This window comes from Dromaius novaehollandiae, chromosome 2, assembly GCF_036370855.1.
Source record: "Dromaius novaehollandiae isolate bDroNov1 chromosome 2, bDroNov1.hap1, whole genome shotgun sequence".
NCBI lineage: Eukaryota > Metazoa > Chordata > Aves > Casuariiformes > Dromaiidae > Dromaius > Dromaius novaehollandiae.
The window spans coordinates 49,151,250-49,170,280 of NC_088099.1; the positions used below are offsets into that span (position 1 = coordinate 49,151,250).

A 19,031-nucleotide genomic window follows, 5' to 3' on the forward strand; every position below is an offset into this window, starting at 1 on the left:
ACAAAAGATTCTTACTGTCCCAGGAAACGACATGAATTGTCTTGTGGTACCAAGTGGTTGAACTGATCAAGCTCAAAGTTCAAGCTGTTCTAGGAAGACAGGCCTTTCAAAACTTATTAAGAACAAATTTAATATAATTTGAAGGTAAGTTTGTACGTGAGCCTGTAAGAGTTACTGCTATAAATGTTTTTAACTTGCTTTGAGTAGAGAATGTACCCACAGGGGTCAACCTATGATTGTTAATTTTGACAATGGCACAGTGAAAGCACTGTCCTAGGATTCCTGTCCTGTTCTGGCCACCTATGAAGTTTTCCCTGAAGGCCCTCTGATCTGCTGTCCTTTTCAAATACTTCAGGAAAAAAATCTGCTTTCTAAATCTGATTACATCCACACAGATGTATCCTGAAACATTAGCCAGCATTTTGGGTAATATTTGGGATCCACTGTCCTGCAAACAGAGGTGGGTAGATACATGTCAGTCTGTCTTAGCAGTCTTAGTATCTTAATAGATTAATATCTATTAGTATCTTAATATCTTTTTTTTTTTTTTTTTTTGGTAGGAACCAGTTAATAGTATCTCAGCATATCTTTTATGAGTAGATGGTGGTTGGTGTTGAGTACATTGGTGCAATCTTTAACCAGTGGAGACAGCTGCTAAGTGAATGGGAAAGGAGGTAGAGTAGCCTTGAGACTGCTTCTTTAGCTAATAACCAGGAGCCTGCGGCGATGGCAGGCAGCACTCACAAGGCATTAGTTCTCTGTTTAGCCCCATTTCAATCCATCGCTAGCCAGGGTTCTGAAAGGGGAGCTCAGGGCTGACAGCTGCTGGTGAGCAAGAGAGCAGCCCAGAGACCTCTCCAAACTGCTGGCAAGCTTTGCCAGAGAGAAAGCCTGAACTGGCATCCATTGGCAAGCGGAGGAGCTGACTGAATAGGCCAAGTATCCTTTCACTTTTAGTTGTATGCCAAGTTGGGGTTATTTGGTTTTACAAAGACCGGTTCTGAGATCTGGGTGAAATAGGTGTGATTCTGTGAGCTGTACTGAGTGTACCTCTGTGGAAGGAATACCCAAAAAGGACTGCAGCCCAAAGATGGCTAGAGCTGTGGTGCTTAAGAAAGGCAAGGAGAGTGAAAAGAGGGGCTCTTTCCAAGCATATTTTCTTAGGGATAAGGCCTCCATAAGGCTGCCTTATATTATTAATTGATCACTGGAGATTGAGGTAGTGCAGAACAGTTTTAGGGTCGTTAAGGGGTTGAATATAAGAGTTCAGAGTACAAACCTCAGGGGCACTATCTGCAGCTTGGAACCAAGTGGCAAGCAGCAGTGATGAGCTAGAAGGAATAACTGCATTCCTGTAATAACTGCCTATAACTGCTTAAGGGAGAAGCCGTTAGCTCCAACTACACACAGAGCAATCACCCTACAGTTGCCATCGCTCTTGGGTTGTCTAAGGTCTGGAAATCCATCTGGGTTCTCTCTGTTTCCTAAAGTATGGAAATATGGAACTTAAAGCAGTGAGTGTGACCAGTAAATCCAAACTGAAAAACATCACGGCATCTGCTACCATACAAGGGGAGCTGCTACCTTGGTTGTGTATTTGCTTTCCTTGATAGCTTTGCTAAACATTTGTAGGGGCTTTAAAGATGCTTCTATCACTTCGCTTTGGCAATTCAACATGCCAGCCACTGGCACATTTCTGTCTGGAAGGGAGTGCCTCCAGGAATGGCAGTTACTAAACACCAGAGCTGGCTCCTGCTGACACTTTGTCCCTCTCCCACATGCCCGGCTCATCAAGGAAAGCACATCACAAGAGATTTTTTTTAAATGTAGGAATCATAGCCCTAAATATTGGATGTAGCTTAATAAAGTCCAGGGTACCTTGCAGAATAATCTAGGAGTTGTCTAGACCAGCCATCCTCCACTGCTGCCTCCTACTCCTTCCTCCCTCATTTCTATCTCTTTCAGTGACAGAGCTCTTAAGGTTCTCTCCCACCCTCCAGACGTAGCCCCCAACCTGTTGCTAGGACCCCAGACTCCCTTTCTGATGTGTTTAAAGTAGCTGGGAGATGTGCTTGGCATCTTACTGTCCAGTTGTCAAGAGACAAGCCCAGAATTTTCAGTTGGTACCTTCACCTAAGTACTTCCAGTTCTGTTTCAGTGAGAAATGGGATTCCCTGCTTTGGATACCTACTTCTGGTTAGGTTTACATAGAGCAGTTCTCATTCTGTCCCATCATTCCCTGGCCTGCCATGGAAAAGATGAACCCCTAGTCTTTCCCACCACTCTCCCAACCCCATGATCTAGAATTTGGTATGTAGAGAGGGGAAAAATTTCTTCTTAATCCTCATGTAAAATGACCAGTGTAATGATCAAAAGTCCTTGTGTCTGGAGGCTTATCTTTGTCCCTCCACATGAAGCCCAAGTCTTCACCCAACCCAAAGGAAGTGAAACTCTTAAAGGAGATACAAATCTTCAATTGCATCAAGAACAGCACATCTGAAGTGTGTGTGTGGAAAGTCTTATAGTAGGGATCAGTGGGTGTTAGATGTTTAAATACCCCTAAGTGCATTTAGAGCCCATCTCTTAAGGTGGGTGACACCTGCATGACAGGCACTGTGCTATGTGCCTGTGTGCATGACTGCCTTTAAAAATCGACAGCAATTTATGATCCAAGCTGTTTATAAGGCTGCCATTTATGAGAGAGATAGTGATTCATTTCACTGCCTCTGAACTTCCTGATCTGACCTGACCTGCTCCAAGCTCACCACACCTCCTTGCCTGCACAGTCTCCCCAGTCCATTAGTAAGCTAGTTTGAAATGTAATGGGAAGGAGGGATAGAGCCAAGGAAATGTTTAACTTGATTATGCTCATCAGTAGTAGTAATCTATTCACACAGAAGCATGACCACTATCCCAAGTGCTAGCTATGTGCTCTCTATTTTTAAGGCTCTCCTATCTGTGACTTATTAAATGCTGTAAGCTGTTTATAAGCATCATTTTTAATAAATCCCACAGGCAGGGATGCATATTTAACTTAATAATTTGCAAAAGTTTTCATGATATGGGACAGTCTGGGACAGCAGAATTCGGAGTTCTCCATGTGATATATTTCCAGAGGTAGCTGGCATGTTGCAATTCTGCTGGCAAGATGGGAATGGACGTGACCTCCCTCAAAGCTGTACTATAGGAAGGTCCAGCTACCTGTGACGTTATCGAAAGCCAACCTCCATTTCCAGCAGCACTAAAACGCTTCCTTGAAGACTGATTTCACTTATACAAGATGCATAAAGCTCTATAGTCACCTTTTCCTGCATGCAAAGCAGGGGCTACCTCTGTCCCACTTTGTGACCTTGCTACTGCGGCCAGCTGGTCAGCAAGTCACAGGTGCAGGCAACTGTGTACACCCAGCATGGTGGGATAGGACGTTGCATGGAGAGCGTCCCGGGGAAATTTAACCAGGAGTTGTTCTGCTGGTCTCAGCAACGCTGCCCAACATATTTGGCAGTTTGGGCTTGTTTCCAAAGATCCTCTGGCAGGGCTCTCGCTTGTGCATGCAGCTGGACACTCATCTCAGCCCTGCCCCTGCCACTGTCTGATGGCGTGTTGGACGCTGGAGCAGGGAGCTAATCACTGCTGCAGGAGGTGTGAGGCTGACGGCAGCTGAGCGAGTCTCTTTCACAAAAAGGACCTGAAAGGTGCCCAGTCCTGGCCTGAAAGGAGCCGTATTTAGATGGAGGAAAGGAGCTGAGTCCTTGGACTCATTAAGTCCTTTTTTGTTGCTACGGACACTGCTGGCAGCCTCCTTCCCTGGGAGACCTGTCTGAAATGGTTGATGTCAAAATGTGCCTTGGCAGGGGCCGAAACACACCAGGTTCGCATCCATATTTGACATCTCAGTGTGCATTCAGACAGCCTTCTAGGTCCTTCTCTCTCCACACTGGGCTGCAGATATAGCTTTCTGGTGGCCTTTGTATATATTTGGTCCCTGAAACTTAAAAATATTTTATAACAGCAACCCCTCAGAAAGTTCATCTGCAGCACTGGGGCTGCGCATGAAGTAAGTGCAGTGAGACATGGCTATTTGCTGCAAGGGGAGTCAGCCCTCCCTGAGCTCTGCACGCATCTCACACGTGCACACTACATGGAGGGCTAAGACTTTGGTCTTGAATGCATGCCTGGTATTGCTGAAGGCTCAAAATCAAGTGTTGGACTCAAGGCTGAAGCAGGCTGAGGATGTATATGGGTGATAGGGGCTGTTTTAAGGCCATTTTTGGAAAGAGGGAGCGTGGCTGCAGGTTGCCACACCAGAGTGGATGTGTCAGGATGCCTGAGGACTGGCTTAGGGCAAGGGATGTTCAAAACACAACCCAGCTCTGACAACCGCTAAACCCAGTCCTAATGGTGTGGGAACCTCTTCTTTCTGTTACCGAGTCCAAGCTGATGCCTCAGTCACAGAAATGCAACTCCTAGAGGAGAGTGCCCTGTGTAGAAGGATTTTCTTGTTTCCAAAACACAACTGTTGCCCCAGTGTTATCTCCTTCCCATGTCAAGTCATCATGTGAGCAGAAAAAAAATCCCTAGGTTCACATCTTCCCCAGAAATGCCAGTCAAAACCCAAGCAGCTATTCATCCAAAGTACCAATTTTATAGTTCTGTGTGTGCGTTTCTATAATCTATTTACCAGCATTCCTACTTCAGTATGTGCCTGTTAATAAGATTAGTAATTAAAAAGCTTGATAGGAATTGGCAAGCATACCTCCTCCTTTCCCTCCCCTCCAAGCCGGATTGGTGTGGCGTCTGAGGCAGGGCTTGCAGAGTAACTGCAGGAGGGACGGCAGGAAGGCTCTGCTGAAATCTGTGCGCGCAAGTGGGAAATGGAGAAATCCCGGCCGCTATGGGACAATCCCTTACAGTTTGTTTTTGCTTGCATTTCTTATGCCGTGGGGCTGGGAAATGTATGGAGGTTTCCATATTTATGTCAGATGTACGGAGGAGGTAAGTGAGGTTTATGTTTCTTGCTTCCCTCTAGGGAGGAGTGTTGCAAGCTTTAAACCCCAAAGCATATTGTTCATGATAACACCCTGTCCACCTACCAGGGTCCAGGGCAGAGCGGGAGGTCAGATTTGTGTCTGTATGTGTCGGGAGGAAAGTTTTTTATACCATGCCGGCAGGAGACATAATATACACTCAGCTCTAGCTATAACTCTCTCATCTCTTATGTCGCTGTTTTCTTTCACATCTTCGGTTTCTACCTGACAGCTGCCCCAACACAGTAACACTCATTTCCCAGAAGTGCGATGAAACAGTGGGAGGACCCACTTGCAAAAGGGTTGGAGGTGGAGGTCCATATGGTATTGATTTATTACGTTCTTCCTCCTGCTGAAACACTCTGAAGGCATCAGAAACTAGTTCAGTTTTGCGTAGGTTCACATATGGAGACTTGAATATATTGAGGAGAAGGGGAGATGTTTACACTAATTTAATTAAAAGATTAGCCATAGTCATTCAAGCTGCTGTCATGAATGTATGTCTTTTATACAAAACCTCATTTTAGGAGGTGATAACTTGGCTGCCAATCTGCCTTGAAGTTGGCTGAAACTCCTTAATCAACAGGCGTTCCACAGCTAAAGCCTCACAGGAAGCTTTGAACGTGGGGATTAAATTGGTTTGGGTTCAAAAAGTGCTGTTTGAAAGTCTACCTCTCTCCCCCGTCCAAACTAGAGAAAGAAGATGTCTGTACCACATACCTGCCACAGAGTTCTTCCTTAGAAATCAGCAGTCGGTTAATTAGGTTAATTAAAAAAAAAAAAAAAACTCTTGTGGTACACAGCTAACATTGACTAATGACCAGCTTTTAAAGAATCCTTATAAAGAGCTCCTCCAAGATATCTCAGTTGTCTACTGCTTCCTGTGCTGCATCTATCGTCATGATGTTGAAATAAGTGATATGATTAGCCTCTGCCTCATTTACTTCTTGCCTGCTTCTGCCCTTTCTTCTTTCTGGGAGAAAATGCATACCAAGATGTTTAAGTGCTTTTTGCTTGTTTTGTGCAATGGACATTGGCTTGTAGTTTACTTTTAAACCTGTGTGCGGTAGGGATCAGTGCGTGCTGGCTGTTGAGAGGCCAGCTCAGAGCTGGGACCACATCAGAGCTGCCCTGCAGGATCGGGTCAGAAAAACCCAGAAAATGGGGAACACAATGCATGAAACTATGCTAGAAACTAGATACTACCGTGGCTGAAACTGTTTTTAGACATTTCAGATAGCAGAAGTGCTAGTTAGAGGTGCTGTGTTGATTGGTATGTCCCTCTATGCAGATGCTTCTGAGGGTAAAGACTTCATGTCACATACTGAACTCTAGCACAAAGCTTACAATATAAGTGTTTCTGTATGCAATCATCTGCAGGCGATTAGTTCACTATCAGTCATTCTGTCTTGGCAGACATCCTGACGGACAGCAAAGTCAAACACTGGGGTTTTTTGCATGGTATCTCCTGCCATATTCTTCTTATCAGGCACCGTTAGTGTAGTAGATAGTGTGAACGCTCTGAATATAACCAAAAATGATTGATAAGCAAAAATGATTAAAATAAAATGAAAAGCATATTTGAAGAGGAATAGTTTCTCCACTGTTTCTGTACCCCCTATTAAATTTCTCCGTGGAGAGGCAGCTCTCCCTACTGTGAATCTAAAATTCCTGACGGCAGGCTTTACTTTTCTATTGTCTTTCAAAGCCTTCAGAAAAAGTACTTAATGGCTTTCCAGGGGTCTGCAAAACCCGCACTGACAAAACATTGCTTCAGGAGCTTAAAAGCTGGATGTGACAGGCCCGGGGGGAATGCCAGCAACTGCTCGTTGGCATCCTCCTTGCAGAAAAGCAAGTCAGTCCCTGTCCTGCCTGCCAGTGCAGTACAGCCCTTATTGCTGGTGATCCTAACAAACGAGGTCTCTGCAGGCTTCAAAACCTGCTGTCTCTCCCTTCACCAGCGTATTGCCTCCTCCTCCCCGCTCTCCTCCAGAGAGCTTGGCCTGAACAGAGCAGAGTAAGGAAAGCAGGGTTGCAGGGGCGCGAAACACTTATAGGTGAAGCTGCCTTTTTCAAGGCAGTTGCTGCATCTGTAAGCGAGTTGGGTCAGACGGAAAGGGCTCTGGGACGTGTTTAGGGAGAGACGGATGTTCAGCAACACTCGGCCGCAAGCGAAGAAGCCCTTCGGTGCCGCGAGATGCAGAGGCGAGGGCCTCCTGGCCAAGCCCGGGGGCTTTCCTCCTCATGGCAAGGTGGCAAAGCACAGGTCCGGGCACAGCAAAGCTGCCAAGAGGGGGAAAAGCCTTTGCAAAAGGTCTGATGCTGATCCCTTCGCAATACAAGGCAAAGCTCCCCTTGACAGCTGCTGGGGCAGGCTCACACCCGACCAGGACAGACTCGGCTGTAGGAGCTCTTAAATCTCCAACAGGTCCCGTTCAGCATAGGAAGTTATCTAACGGCTTAACAAAGGGGCTGTTAATAAAGCTATAGTGGGAGGTAGGAAATTAATTCCCAGAATAAACTGGATTATTTCTCGGTGGTTGTTTCCAGCCGTTGGCCTCAGCTCCTGCGCAGAGCGCATTCCTCCATGGTGCTGTGCGGAGCCCGCTGCGAGGAATGTTAATGCTGCTGATTAAATCCTAAATAAGAGATGTTTACGTAAATATTTTTGGCGTGCTGTGAAAAGGGAACCGGGAAAGCCTTCACAACCCCCCAGCTTTCGGCTCAGTCAGCAGCTATTTCTGAAGTGAGCTCTAAGCGGAGGACAAGGCTTTCTTCCAGAAGAAATTCAAGCCAAACTGCATCCTGCTCGCTCAGGGAAAAGGCCCTTTCCCTTCCCTCGTGTCGTCCCTCATGGCCTGCCTGGGTCTCTCTTGCTCCACTGAGACTGGAGCTTCCCGTGGGTTTCACGCAGCCGGGAAAGCCGGCGGCGACTGTGCTGCTGCTCGCTCCTCTCCCGCAGGTGCAAAGCCCCCCGATTTCGTTGCACCTCTGAAACCTCAGCCAAGCTAGCCCGGGGGTTTCATTTCGTCTTCCAAGCCATGCCAGATTTCAGCATATCACTTAACGTTTCATATTCAATGTGGGCATTGCCGTTACTTTTTTATCGAGCGCTTACGCTCTGCCAGCGAAAACTTTACAAGGAGTAAATCTTTCCCTTGTCCTCTTTCTTTCATTATCTTTTAAAAGCTTTGGCTAGCAGGTAGTTACCCTTTAACAGCTCCAGCCCTGTACATTGCTCACGCCGAATCCGAGTCGCTGGGCAGCCCCGTGGCGCTCAGCTCGCCACTGGCACATTTTAACGCAGGAAATCCCAGCGCTGCCAAAGCCCGCAGCAATTTCCCCGACGGGACTGGGGCCACCAGACAGTCCCCGTGCTTTGCGTCTGCTCCCCTTCCCTGCTGCCTCCAAGATGAGACCGGGAATCTGGGAAAGCCCAAACGACTCCCCGTGAGATGCCACTCAGGGTTTTGCCTCATCCTGGCAGACACAAGGCGCTGAGACAGGAGCTGGCAGCCCCAGTGACGTCCTGGTTTTGGGAAGCTGTTTGGCCACTTGTAGGGCAATATGGCATCCGTGCACTGCAGGTTTGCTAACCGGCATCTCTCTGGCTTCGCTTGCAGGAGGCTTTTTGATCCCGTATTTTATCATGCTGATTGTGGAGGGGATGCCACTGCTGTACCTGGAGCTGGCGGTGGGGCAGCGCATGCGGCGAGGGAGCATCGGCGCCTGGAAAACGATAAGTCCCTACCTCTGCGGGGTCGGTACGTCCTCGGCTGGGTTATTTATGTGCCGGGGGAGGGCGGAGGGTGTCGAGTGGAGCGAGTGCTGCACTATTCAGAGGAAAGAGATAGGCCATGCCTGATCTGAGCTATGTTATTAAATACCCACATTAAATTACCCAAAGTCATGTAACCCAAAGTTATCAAATTACCCAAATCATCTCCAATTTGCTCATGCACTTTTTTTTTTTTTAAACAATAAATTGAATATTCAACCTTCAGGGGGCTAAAGCGTAAAATCCTGTTCGGCACAGCCCTGCGAGCAGAAAGTGTTTCGGTGGCTGGGCATTTTGCACCGGAGCAGTGGAGAGGTGCAGTGCGCCGGGCAGGACGCCGCTGTTTGCCATGGCTGGGGGCCTCGGAGCTGACATCCCTTGGGAATTCAAGGGGCAAGATCCCAGCTTGGGGGTAGGGGGCCAGTGCCGCCGGGGAGAGCCAGGGTCGCGTGGGGGGTCCAGTCGCAGCTTAGCGAGCGCCTCTCTCCTCCCCTGCAGGCGTTGCCAGCGTCGTGGTGTCCTTCTTCCTCTCCATGTACTACAACGTGATAAACGCCTGGGCCTTCTGGTACCTCTTCCACTCCTTCCAGGTGGGTGGGTGGCAGATGCGTGGCGGCCCCATGCCCACCCTCCCGGCCCTGGGGGAGAGGGTCGGCCATCCCAGGGCAGGGGGTTGACCCTGGGGGAGAGTGTTGGTCTCGGGGGGAGAGGCTTGGCAGTCCCAGGGGCAGAGGGTTGACTCCAGGGGAGAGGGTCCTTCCAGGGGGAGAGGGTTTGCCCTGGGAGAGAGAGTGAACCCCAGGGGAGAAGATCATTCCCAGGAGAGAGGGTTGGCTTTGGGGGAGAGTGTTGACAATCGCAGGGGAGAGGGTCAGCAGTCCCAGGGGGAGAGGGTTGACCCACAGGGAGAGGGTTGGCAGTTCCAGGAGAGAGGGTTGGCAGTGCTGAGGGAGAGGGTCAGTCCGAGGGAGAGAGGCCGGGCCCTGGCGAGAAGGTTGGCTGTCCCAGGGCAGAGGGGTCAGCCAGCCAAAGGGGAGAGGCTCAGCAGTCTCGAGGGGAAGGGTTGAACCCCAGGCAAGAGAGTCGGCCATGGGCGAGAGGGGTCAGCCCGGGCGGGGGAGGTCAGCAGTCCCAGGGGAGGTGGGTCAGCCTCGGGGGAGAGGATCAGCAGTCCCGGGGGAGAGGGTTGACCTAAGGAGAGAGGATTCATCCCAGGGGAGAGGGTCGGCAGTGCTGGCGGAGAGGGTCAGTCCCAGGGAGAGGGTCGGCCCCAGGGCCAGGCGCCGCACAGCCTGGGTAAGGAAGCCGCCCTCTCCCCCGCTCACTCCCCCCGCCGGGCGCCCCGTGGTCCCGCCAGGACCCCCTGCCCTGGGCCAGCTGCCCGCCCAACAGCAACCGCACGAGCTATGAGGCCGAGTGCGCACGGACGTCGCCCACGCAGTACTTCTGGTACCGGCGGACCCTGAACATCGCGCCGTCACTGGAGGCGAGCGGGGGGCTGCAGTGGGAGCAGGCACTGTGCCTGACGCTGGCCTGGCTCATGGTCTACCTCTGCATCCTCCGCGGCACCGAGTCCACCGGCAAGGTGAGCCCCAGCGCCTGCCGCCCCAGCGGTTGCCCGCGGGGAAAAGCAGGTGGCCACCAAAAGGCTGCGGGACCCCACGCCCAGGGGTGAAAGATGCCCCCGTCCCACGCAGCAGGTGCTTGGCCCGGGGAGCTCGCAGCCCTTGGACAGCGTTGGGAAGCAGCGGTCTACTGGGGTTGGGTTTTTTTTTTTTTTAAATGGCTGTTTGCACAAATAATGTGGACAACCAGGCCCACGGACGCTGGAAGCACCTGGCAAAATCCCCCCACTGGGCACGTTAGTGGGAGGGTGCCGCTGTGGGGGCTTGCGGCAGCTGTGCCCAGCGTCTCTGCAACCTGCCGCAGCTAAGGGAGGCTCCAGTAAAAGACCAAGGGATGCTAATTTTGCAAGTAATTAATTAATTTGCATAATTCAGAAGAGCCCTTAAATGCCCCAGCCTGTGCTCATGGGGCTGAGCTGCCCTGTGAGAAGCTGTCTATTGCAGCAGAGCCAAGCTGCCTCCATTGCAGCAATATTGGGAGCTGTCTGTGCTTTCTTTGCAACGACAACAACAGCAACAAAAATCAGCTGAGGTCTGCTGGGCATTTTTGCTTTCTTTTTATTCACAGCAAAAGTTAGGAGGGAAAAAAAATAAAATAAAATCTCCCGGCTGAACCTGCCCTAAGAGCGAAGCCAAAGGCTATAAGCCACAAACCATATTAGGCTAATGCAGAACCCAAAAGGCTGGAAAACCAAGACCAGCCTCTTAAACACGCTACAGCTGGGTTTGTGGGCAAAAAAAACCCCAAAACAACAGCAACAACAAAAAGCATGGCCAAGGCACACCGAAACCATGCAGCGAGTGCGGTGCGTTTCCAAAGGGAGCGGGAGCGAGCCCCAGGGGCGGCAGCGGGGTTTCTGCATGGGTGCTGGACAGCCCTGCCAAGGAGCACCCAGCTGGCGCCGCTCGAGGCTTAGCGCCAGGAGGGAAGCGCAATTTGGAGCGGTTGCTGCTGAGCTGCGGTGCGGCTGTTGCAACCACGAAGCGCGGAGGAGCTGCCGCTGGAAAAGCAAATTTGCAGGGGAGCTTTTCGGCCCCTTGGATGCGAGGCAGGTGGGGAGCTGTGCACCGGGCAAGCTGCTTTCCTTCTCTGGAGCTTCTTCTCCTGTGGGAATCGATGCAAATCCAAGGACCGTTTTGCAATTGCCGGTCTGACCCTCTTCTCGTGAACTTGGGAGAGCATGATGGGAAAATGTTTTGATGTTTGTGAGTCAGCTTTTATATAAATTTTGGGGTGAATCGTTTGGTTCTAGGCAAAGGGGAGTCGACTGGGTTCTCCCTTTTTTGCGTGTGTCCTCTTCTAACGTGCAGATTAAAAATTTAGATTCATATTCAGAGGTATGATCAAAAGCTGCCAATGGAAGACAACTGAAAGGTTTTGCTTTGTTACCCTTCTGTCTGGGTTACAGCAAGCTGAAGTCTCGTCTGCATTTGAATTAAAATATTTTGATCTTTTATGAGCTCTGCTTTGCTTTTGCTTTGAACAGATGGTGAAACTCAACTAATTAATTCTTTCAAACCAATTTTACTCCACTGGATGCTGCAGAAAGTAGGTTGTAAATACTGCAAACATTTGAAATTTCTGTTTTTCAGATCAGATAGAAGACCCTGGGAGCTTTAGCACAGGTCTTTAGTATTAGTAAAACTTGTTTCTCTAAAACTGTAATCTAAACTTAAACCAAAATCTTAACTGAGCTGAAAATACGCATTTAAAGGTTAATGTAAGATAGCAAACAGCTTAATGCTGATGTTTTAGGCAAAGTAAATGAAAACAGAGAGGTGTAGGTAGAAGAGCACGAGCGATAGATGCTCTCGTGTATCCTTTACATCAACACGTGGTCTCACACTTCGTCTTCAGCATCTGCCTCCCTTTCTCCAGGTTGTCTACGTGACCGCTTCCTTGCCCTACTGTGTTCTTATCATATACCTAGTAAGAGGATTAACGCTTCATGGGGCTGTGAACGGACTCATTTACATGTTTACACCAAAGGTACAGAAAAACTCAACAAAATCATGGTAGTTACTGAATGTGTGGGGTTTTAAAAAAAATGGCAGTGATGCTTTGCATTAAACTTTCGTGGCGGTAGCTTAGTGTGCCGGTCGCGGCGGGCTGCTGGAAGCTGGTGTGGGAGCCTGGCCAGGCCGGTAGCCTCACGGGCCTGTGCGGCTTGGCAGCTGGAGCAGCTGGCGAATCCCAAGGCCTGGATCAGCGCGGCTACGCAGATCTTCTTCTCGCTGGGCCTGGGCTTTGGGAGCCTCATCGCCTTTGCCAGCTACAACAAGCCGAGCAACAACTGCGAGCGACACGCCGTCGTCGTCTCGCTGATCAACAGCGCCACGTCGATATTCGCCAGCATCGTGACTTTCTCTATCTACGGCTTCAAGGCGACGTTTAACTACGAAAGCTGCATAAACAAGTAAGAGCTGGGATTTAACCTGGTTTTACCCCCCCCCCCCCCCAGTGCCCTTCTGCTGCCCCCGCACACTGAGAGACACGTTATGCTGCCCTGCTTTTCCCCAGGGTGATACTGCTGCTGACAAACGCTTTTGACCTGGAAGAAGGCTCTTTGACAGCAGACACCCTTGGCGCAGTGCGAGCCCGCCTCGCGGCTGCCCACCCGCACCAGTATGCAGAGCTGCTGCCACAGCTCAAAAACTGCAGCCTGGAAGCAGAGCTGGACACGGTGAGCTGCTGCATCGCGCCAGCTCCTTGCCCTCGCCTCCGTGTGCAGATTGCGCGGCCCACTCCTGGGCACCGCCTGCGCCCCCAGGAAACATCTGGCCAGGGCCCACCATGCAGATGCGTGTGCACATCTGGCTGGGTCGGGTGCCTCTGGCTCAGCCTGACAACAGGGCACAGGCTGCGCCAGGCCCCCCGCGCTCGCCAGCTCGCACTGCTGGTTTGTGCCTGCTGGAGCGAGCCCGGTGGCTGGCGGGGCGTTTTTGGGTGAGTGGTAAGAGGCTTATTTAGATGAGGAGTAGGACGGGCGCTGTGTGCAAGGCAGAGGTTGCCTCGTGGCTACGTACGCCTGGTGCAAGCCGGACCTGCCAGTCTGCAGGCAGGTTGGAGGAGCAGCAGTTTGTGCCTTTACCTCCAGTTGCCACACTGTGCCTTGGTGCCTCCTGACCGAGTCCCCTTGGGGTTTCTGCCTGTGACACCGCAACTCGCTGCAGCCCCCTGCTGATGAGTCCCCAGAGCTGGTAAAAGGCCGAGACCAGCTCACGCAGCAGCTGGATTACGGGGTCCAGCTGCGGGTCGGGGAAGGTCACACAGGTCTGGGCCAATGCTTTTGCTACAAGCAGACCTGTGTCGGTTTCTGTATATTTTGACTAAACCAGCAGAGATCTCAGCTTACTCTGTTGGGCAGAGCCACCAGAGCATATTTGTTTTGCCGTGATGGAGGATCAGGCTCTTACGTCCCTGTTCAAGCTGAGGAAAATTTAGTCTCTAAACAGCCACACTGAAATCGATAGACCTCCTAGAAGAGCAGGCGCCTAATGAACAAGAGATAGAAAGGTGGCCTTGATTTTGCTAGAACTGTCAGATATTAATGCCCTACCAAGCACAAATATTGCAATAAGTAGGCGAGATTGAAACCTCCCCAACTAAAAGGGATTGAAAATGGGAAAAATTTCGGCCTCCCCCATAGAAATGATTCCTTATCTTAAAACCATGGGTGATCCAGTGAAGCGCTGACCGTGACTCTCCCCTTCATCCTCTCCTCCTTGCTGGCAGGCTGTCCAGGGCACAGGACTAGCGTTTATAGTCTATTCTGAAGCAATCAAAAACATGGAGGTGCCGCAGCTGTATTCGGTGCTCTACTTCACCATGCTGTTGATGCTGGGCATAGGGAGCATGCTGGGAAACACGGCTGCTATCCTCACGCCGCTGACTGACAGCAAGTTCATTGCCACCCACTTACCCAAGGAGGTGATCTCAGGTAAGGAGACACCACGGAGTGACAGGAGCCAGGCAAGGCAAGACCGTACATGTAGAAGCTCTGGTGTCCCACAGTCTTTGAATGTCCTTCTTTGTCAAGCAGAGCAGGGGCGATCAGATGTGCTGCTGGGAGTGTCTGCCTGCTCTTGAGAAATGATGTCTGTATGCAGCACTTTCCATCGGGAGATCTCAAAGCATTAGGACAACAGCAGTGGTGTATTTACAGGCCTTCCCAGCACACATCAGACTGGTGTCCACTGAATCGAATGGCCAAGAGAAATGTCAGGATGGCTGTAGTCGGGGACACTTTTGTTTTGCACTTGCACCAGCTGTTTTACCACTGTTACTAGTATGCAGAATTCAAAGGGTCCTTCATGCAGAGAAAAGAGTGCAAAAAAAAGCATTTCAAGTCTTTGCACTCATCAGCCAGAGGCCAAGGCATGGTCTGCACGGGCATGCGCTTTACTGAGTGAGTAAGTCAGTAACATGCACATGCACGCACACATCTGCCCCGAAGCAGCAACAGCTCACAACTTGGAAGCCCAGCAATAGTGGCGAGTGGCTGCACATATGCTTGACAAAGCTATAGCTAGGACTCAATTTTGGGGGCTGTGTTGTGAGGATGTACTATGACGATGCCTCGCTAAGATCACCGGTGTGGTTACTAGTTCAGGGATACACCAGCATATACACACGCACAGAGCCATTGCCAACTCCAACATGGAGTTCATTGCCAAAGGGCAAAACCCCCAAATCTTCCTTCTCCCCAGGGGTTTTGCACCCCTTACTCCTTGGCTTTTTGGGGAGATCTTTGACAGGAACAAACTATGTCATGTATGTTGCCATGTGGCTAAATACTAAAATACAGTGCTGAAATATGATTTATTGGGTATGTCTCAAACTCTGACCTAACCCACCAGACCCCACCTGAATGCTGGTTGAGCTACGCAGGGAACTATCACACACACAGCAGCAATTCCTTAAATGTGGCCATGAGCAAGGTGCAAGACAATTTCCAAGGTTTCAGGGTGCCAGGCCCATGCAATAATGACACTTAATGCAGAGTGCTCCAAAGGGCCTTCCTCCAGCACACTCACACTGTCCAGGTGTAACGCTAGCATCTCTGTGTTATCCCTGCAGGCCTTGTGTGCTTCATTAACTGCATCATCGGCCTAACTTTCACCATGGAGGCTGGAAATTACTGGTTTGACATATTCAATGACTACGCAGCCACCCTCTCGCTGCTGCTTATTGTGCTGGTGGAAACCATTGCTGTGTGTTACATTTACGGGATAAGAAGGTAAAAGCTTGAAACCTCCTTTCGTCATAGCGCGATTGTAAGCAGGACAGCGGGGAGGTGACCATAGGCCAAGACGAAGAGCACCAAGAGTAAAAATACCACCTTGCACTGAATTTTTCTCCTATGCTATGATATCAGCTAGAGAATCAAGGTCTGCAGGCCCTTCCCGGGGTTTCAGGTATGTGGGGAGGCAAGGCCCAGGCTGGGCGGCCTGGGGCTGCCCCAGGCCAACCCCTGCCCCAGCAGCAGCTCCCAAGCCTCTGCTGCTGCACTGCAACCTCCAGCCTCACAGCTCTGCTCCCACCTTTACATCCCATGTGAAACCAGGCCCTTTTCCTGACACTGTGGGAGCCCCTGAGGGGCACTACCTCCAGAGCTCTGAATTTAGGGATTATCTGCCCTTAATACGGGGGGGGGGGAAGCCCTGGGCTGCTAGCTTTGGTACTGTTATTTCTAATTTGCCATCCACAAATACTTTCTCTGCAGGCAGGGGAGCACTAATGAGCTGTACACGCTGTTCCCTGCTCACTTGGTTTCTTGTCTTTGGTCTAAAGAGCATCTTGTGCCAAAATTCTGCTTCTCCTTTCACAGTAACTCAGCACAAGGGTGGTAGCGCTGCCATGCCGCTGCCAGCCAGCCTGGTGGCAAGGGTGCTGCCCTGCGCGTTGCTGCTCTCGCAAGTCACCCCAGGCACCCTCAGTGTCGGCATCAGGGATGGTTTTACCCAGCACAGAGAGGTGTTTGCACTCCGGGCATCTAAAGAAAGGGAGTTTTAATTGCTTTGTTAGTCTGCTAACAACACACACATGCAGCCACCTACATTGCTAGTACGTCCTTGGCGTATTCAAAGCATTCAAGTCATGTCCAGCTTTGCTCCGTGATCAGGATTTCCTCGAAGACAGCCTGATGGCAGTGAGGAGAATGCCTCAGCTCCACACAGATGATCAGCGCGATTTCTCCACGCCACTTAAGCATAATCTCTTTTCTTTGCCAGCCTATGGAACCAATGCTCTGAACTTATTTAAGGAGAAATCTATGGGGGCTTTTTTCCTGCCATATATAATTCTAGCTATAGAGTATGTATTTTGGGATCCTATTGTAAGCCCTGCTATCTTTTCACTTGATTTCAGCCTCACTGTACGATCCTGGTAAGCCAGGTTTTGAGACAATACCTCTTTCTGCTCACTTCTCTCCTGGTCACATATGCTCTCCGCCTGCATTATTTAACCCTATGGGTGGTTGTAAAGTAACTCAGATCAAGGTACTGATTGAACATATGAAGCTGTTCACACATCTTTTTTGTTTAAACACAGATTTGAGAAAGATCTTCAGACAATGATTGGACATAAGCCAAGCTGGTATTGGAAAATTATGTGGGCTTTTGCTAGTCCCTTGCTAATTATAAGCCTATTTATATTTTACATCACCGACTATATCCTCACAGGAACACTGCAATACCAAGCATGGGATGCCACACAGGTAGCAGTTTTTTCTTTTTTTTTTCTTTTTTCTTTTTCCCTTAACTTTCACAAAACCTTGCAGGGACACAGAATGTTCCTTCCTAACTACATCATTTCACCAAACTGTGTTTTCAAAGTTTGCAGCTGAAACTAATGTCATTTCTTAATTCTGTGGTAATGTAAAATAGGGAAAAACCTGACCTTGTTGCAACAACACAATGGTCCTATAAAATAGACTAATTTCCCTCTAAAATTCTTATAAACTGATGTCTTCAGACAAAAAAGTTATTAGTGTTGATTGAAAATCAAAATATTATCTTAAAAAAATACCCTTTAACCAAAAGCATTTACTTTCAAATAGTAGTATTTTGAATAAAATCAGAGCTATTTTAACACAATGGAACTGCTGCTGGAATAAAGTAACCATGAACCGCTTCTGTTTTGAAGACTTCAAGCTACATTTTTCTTCATGGCCAAAATAATTTTGTAAAAGTGCTGAACTGCTTATTTTTTGCAGAGGAATTACTACTGGATAAATAATTACTAGTTTCATAACCTTTAGTGGAAATGTTTCTTGCATGTAGAAAAGAAAATAAGTGTACTGTTTGCATGTCATCACTAATTTGGGTGCCTGTAAAGAGCCTGGCTTGTTGACTGGGTAACAGCAGGAGCCCACCCGTTCCAGGAAAAGAATGAAAAGCCCTTACAGCGAGGTAAGTGCTGACAGGTCTCATTAAGGAAAGACAGGCAAGCCAAAATCTGTTCTCTTCAAATAGACCAAAACTTCAGGGAAAAAATTCCCAGTATTTGCATCAGGTAAATTTACCTATAACAAGGTACCGTAACTGTCAACAAGAACAGAGCTACCGTAACAAAACTCAAGCTGGTGAGGTTGGACTGAAAAAAAGCTTTAAGGACAGTCATGAGCTGCTCCAGCCCACAAAGCACAAGCACCTCTTGATTTCTTTTTAAATATGTATATGGAGCTTTGCTGGAGCCCTGCCTGACTGCGCATCAAAACCTGAAGGTCCAGCACTTCAGGCCAGCTAGGTTCAGCAGGGCCATGCAAACTCACCTGCACTAACGGTCTCCTCTTGCCTGCAGGGGCAGCTGGTGATGAAGGACTACCCCGGCTATGCCCTGGCTGTGATCGGGCTGCTGGTGGCCACATCCACCATGTGCATCCCCCTGGGGGCTCTGGTAACTTTTATCAGCAGGAGGCTGAAGAGGGAAAACATTTCGACAGTTGCATGAATGCAGCCCCCTGGGCTCACGAAGACCTTTCCTGCAGGGCCAGTGACCAGGCGCTTCTGGAAGACCACAGCAACCTTCATCTCTAGCAGCTGTTTATAGATTTGAGAACCTCGGGTGCTATCTTTACCAAAGTGCTCTTGGGAGGCCCCACAACAGTTCAGAAAAAAACAGAAAAAAGCTCTTCTGTAACAGATGAAACTTTAAGATGGCCTCTGTAAGAGGAATAATAAAAAAAAAAAAGAACAGCAGCTCATAAAATGCTACTTAGCACAAATTAACCAGTGTATTGGCTAATTATGTAACATTTAGTTGTTCTTCTCCAGTCTGTGGCACTGCTTCTGTGGAAATACAAACTAAGCGTGTTCTTTCACTCATGTACTGGTATCCTTACCGTTCAGAAGAGCCAAACTTAACATGCATGCTATTTGAAATGACATCTCTATTTAATCTTTTGAAGTTTTATGTTGTGAAGGTAATAATTCCTTTTCTACAAAAGAAAAATCAGTGGGAAGGTATCTGAGATAAATACAGCCAATATTGCTTCTTTTATATTTGTGCCCAGCAAAGCAGTTTATATATAAACTGCAGAAATTCTTACTTCCAAAAGAAGTAAACATCTAATTCCAGTATGTATTTGTGTACTGTGC

At 49.0% G+C, this 19,031-nt stretch overlaps 1 protein-coding gene across 1 annotated transcript; it reads left to right on the forward strand.

Moving 5' to 3' along the window:
• The first annotated feature begins 4,807 nt into the window (after nt 1-4,807).
• On the forward strand, nt 4,808-18,754 carry SLC6A20 (solute carrier family 6 member 20). Its single transcript, XM_026094077.2, has 11 exons — nt 4,808-4,995; nt 8,651-8,791; nt 9,304-9,395; nt 10,163-10,390; nt 12,310-12,420; nt 12,606-12,847; nt 12,952-13,114; nt 14,167-14,371; nt 15,511-15,670; nt 16,984-17,149; nt 18,235-18,754. The coding sequence occupies exons 1-11, from the start codon at nt 4,875-4,877 to the stop codon at nt 18,382-18,384; spliced, it is 1,779 nt and encodes a 592-aa protein (XP_025949862.1). The 5' UTR covers nt 4,808-4,874; the 3' UTR covers nt 18,385-18,754.
• Nucleotides 18,755-19,031: the final 277 nt, after the last annotated feature.

Bases quoted from the DNA above. Each gene is read 5' to 3' on its own strand.
- SLC6A20 (XM_026094077.2), top strand. From the start codon at position 4,875: ATGGAGAAATCCCGGCCGCTATGGGACAATCCCTTACAGTTTGTTTTT. The intron at 4,996-8,650 runs GTAAGTGAGGTT...CTTCGCTTGCAG, and splicing joins ATGTCAGATGTACGGAGGAG to GAGGCTTTTTGATCCCGTAT. The intron at 14,372-15,510 runs GTAAGGAGACAC...TTATCCCTGCAG, and splicing joins ACCCAAGGAGGTGATCTCAG to GCCTTGTGTGCTTCATTAAC.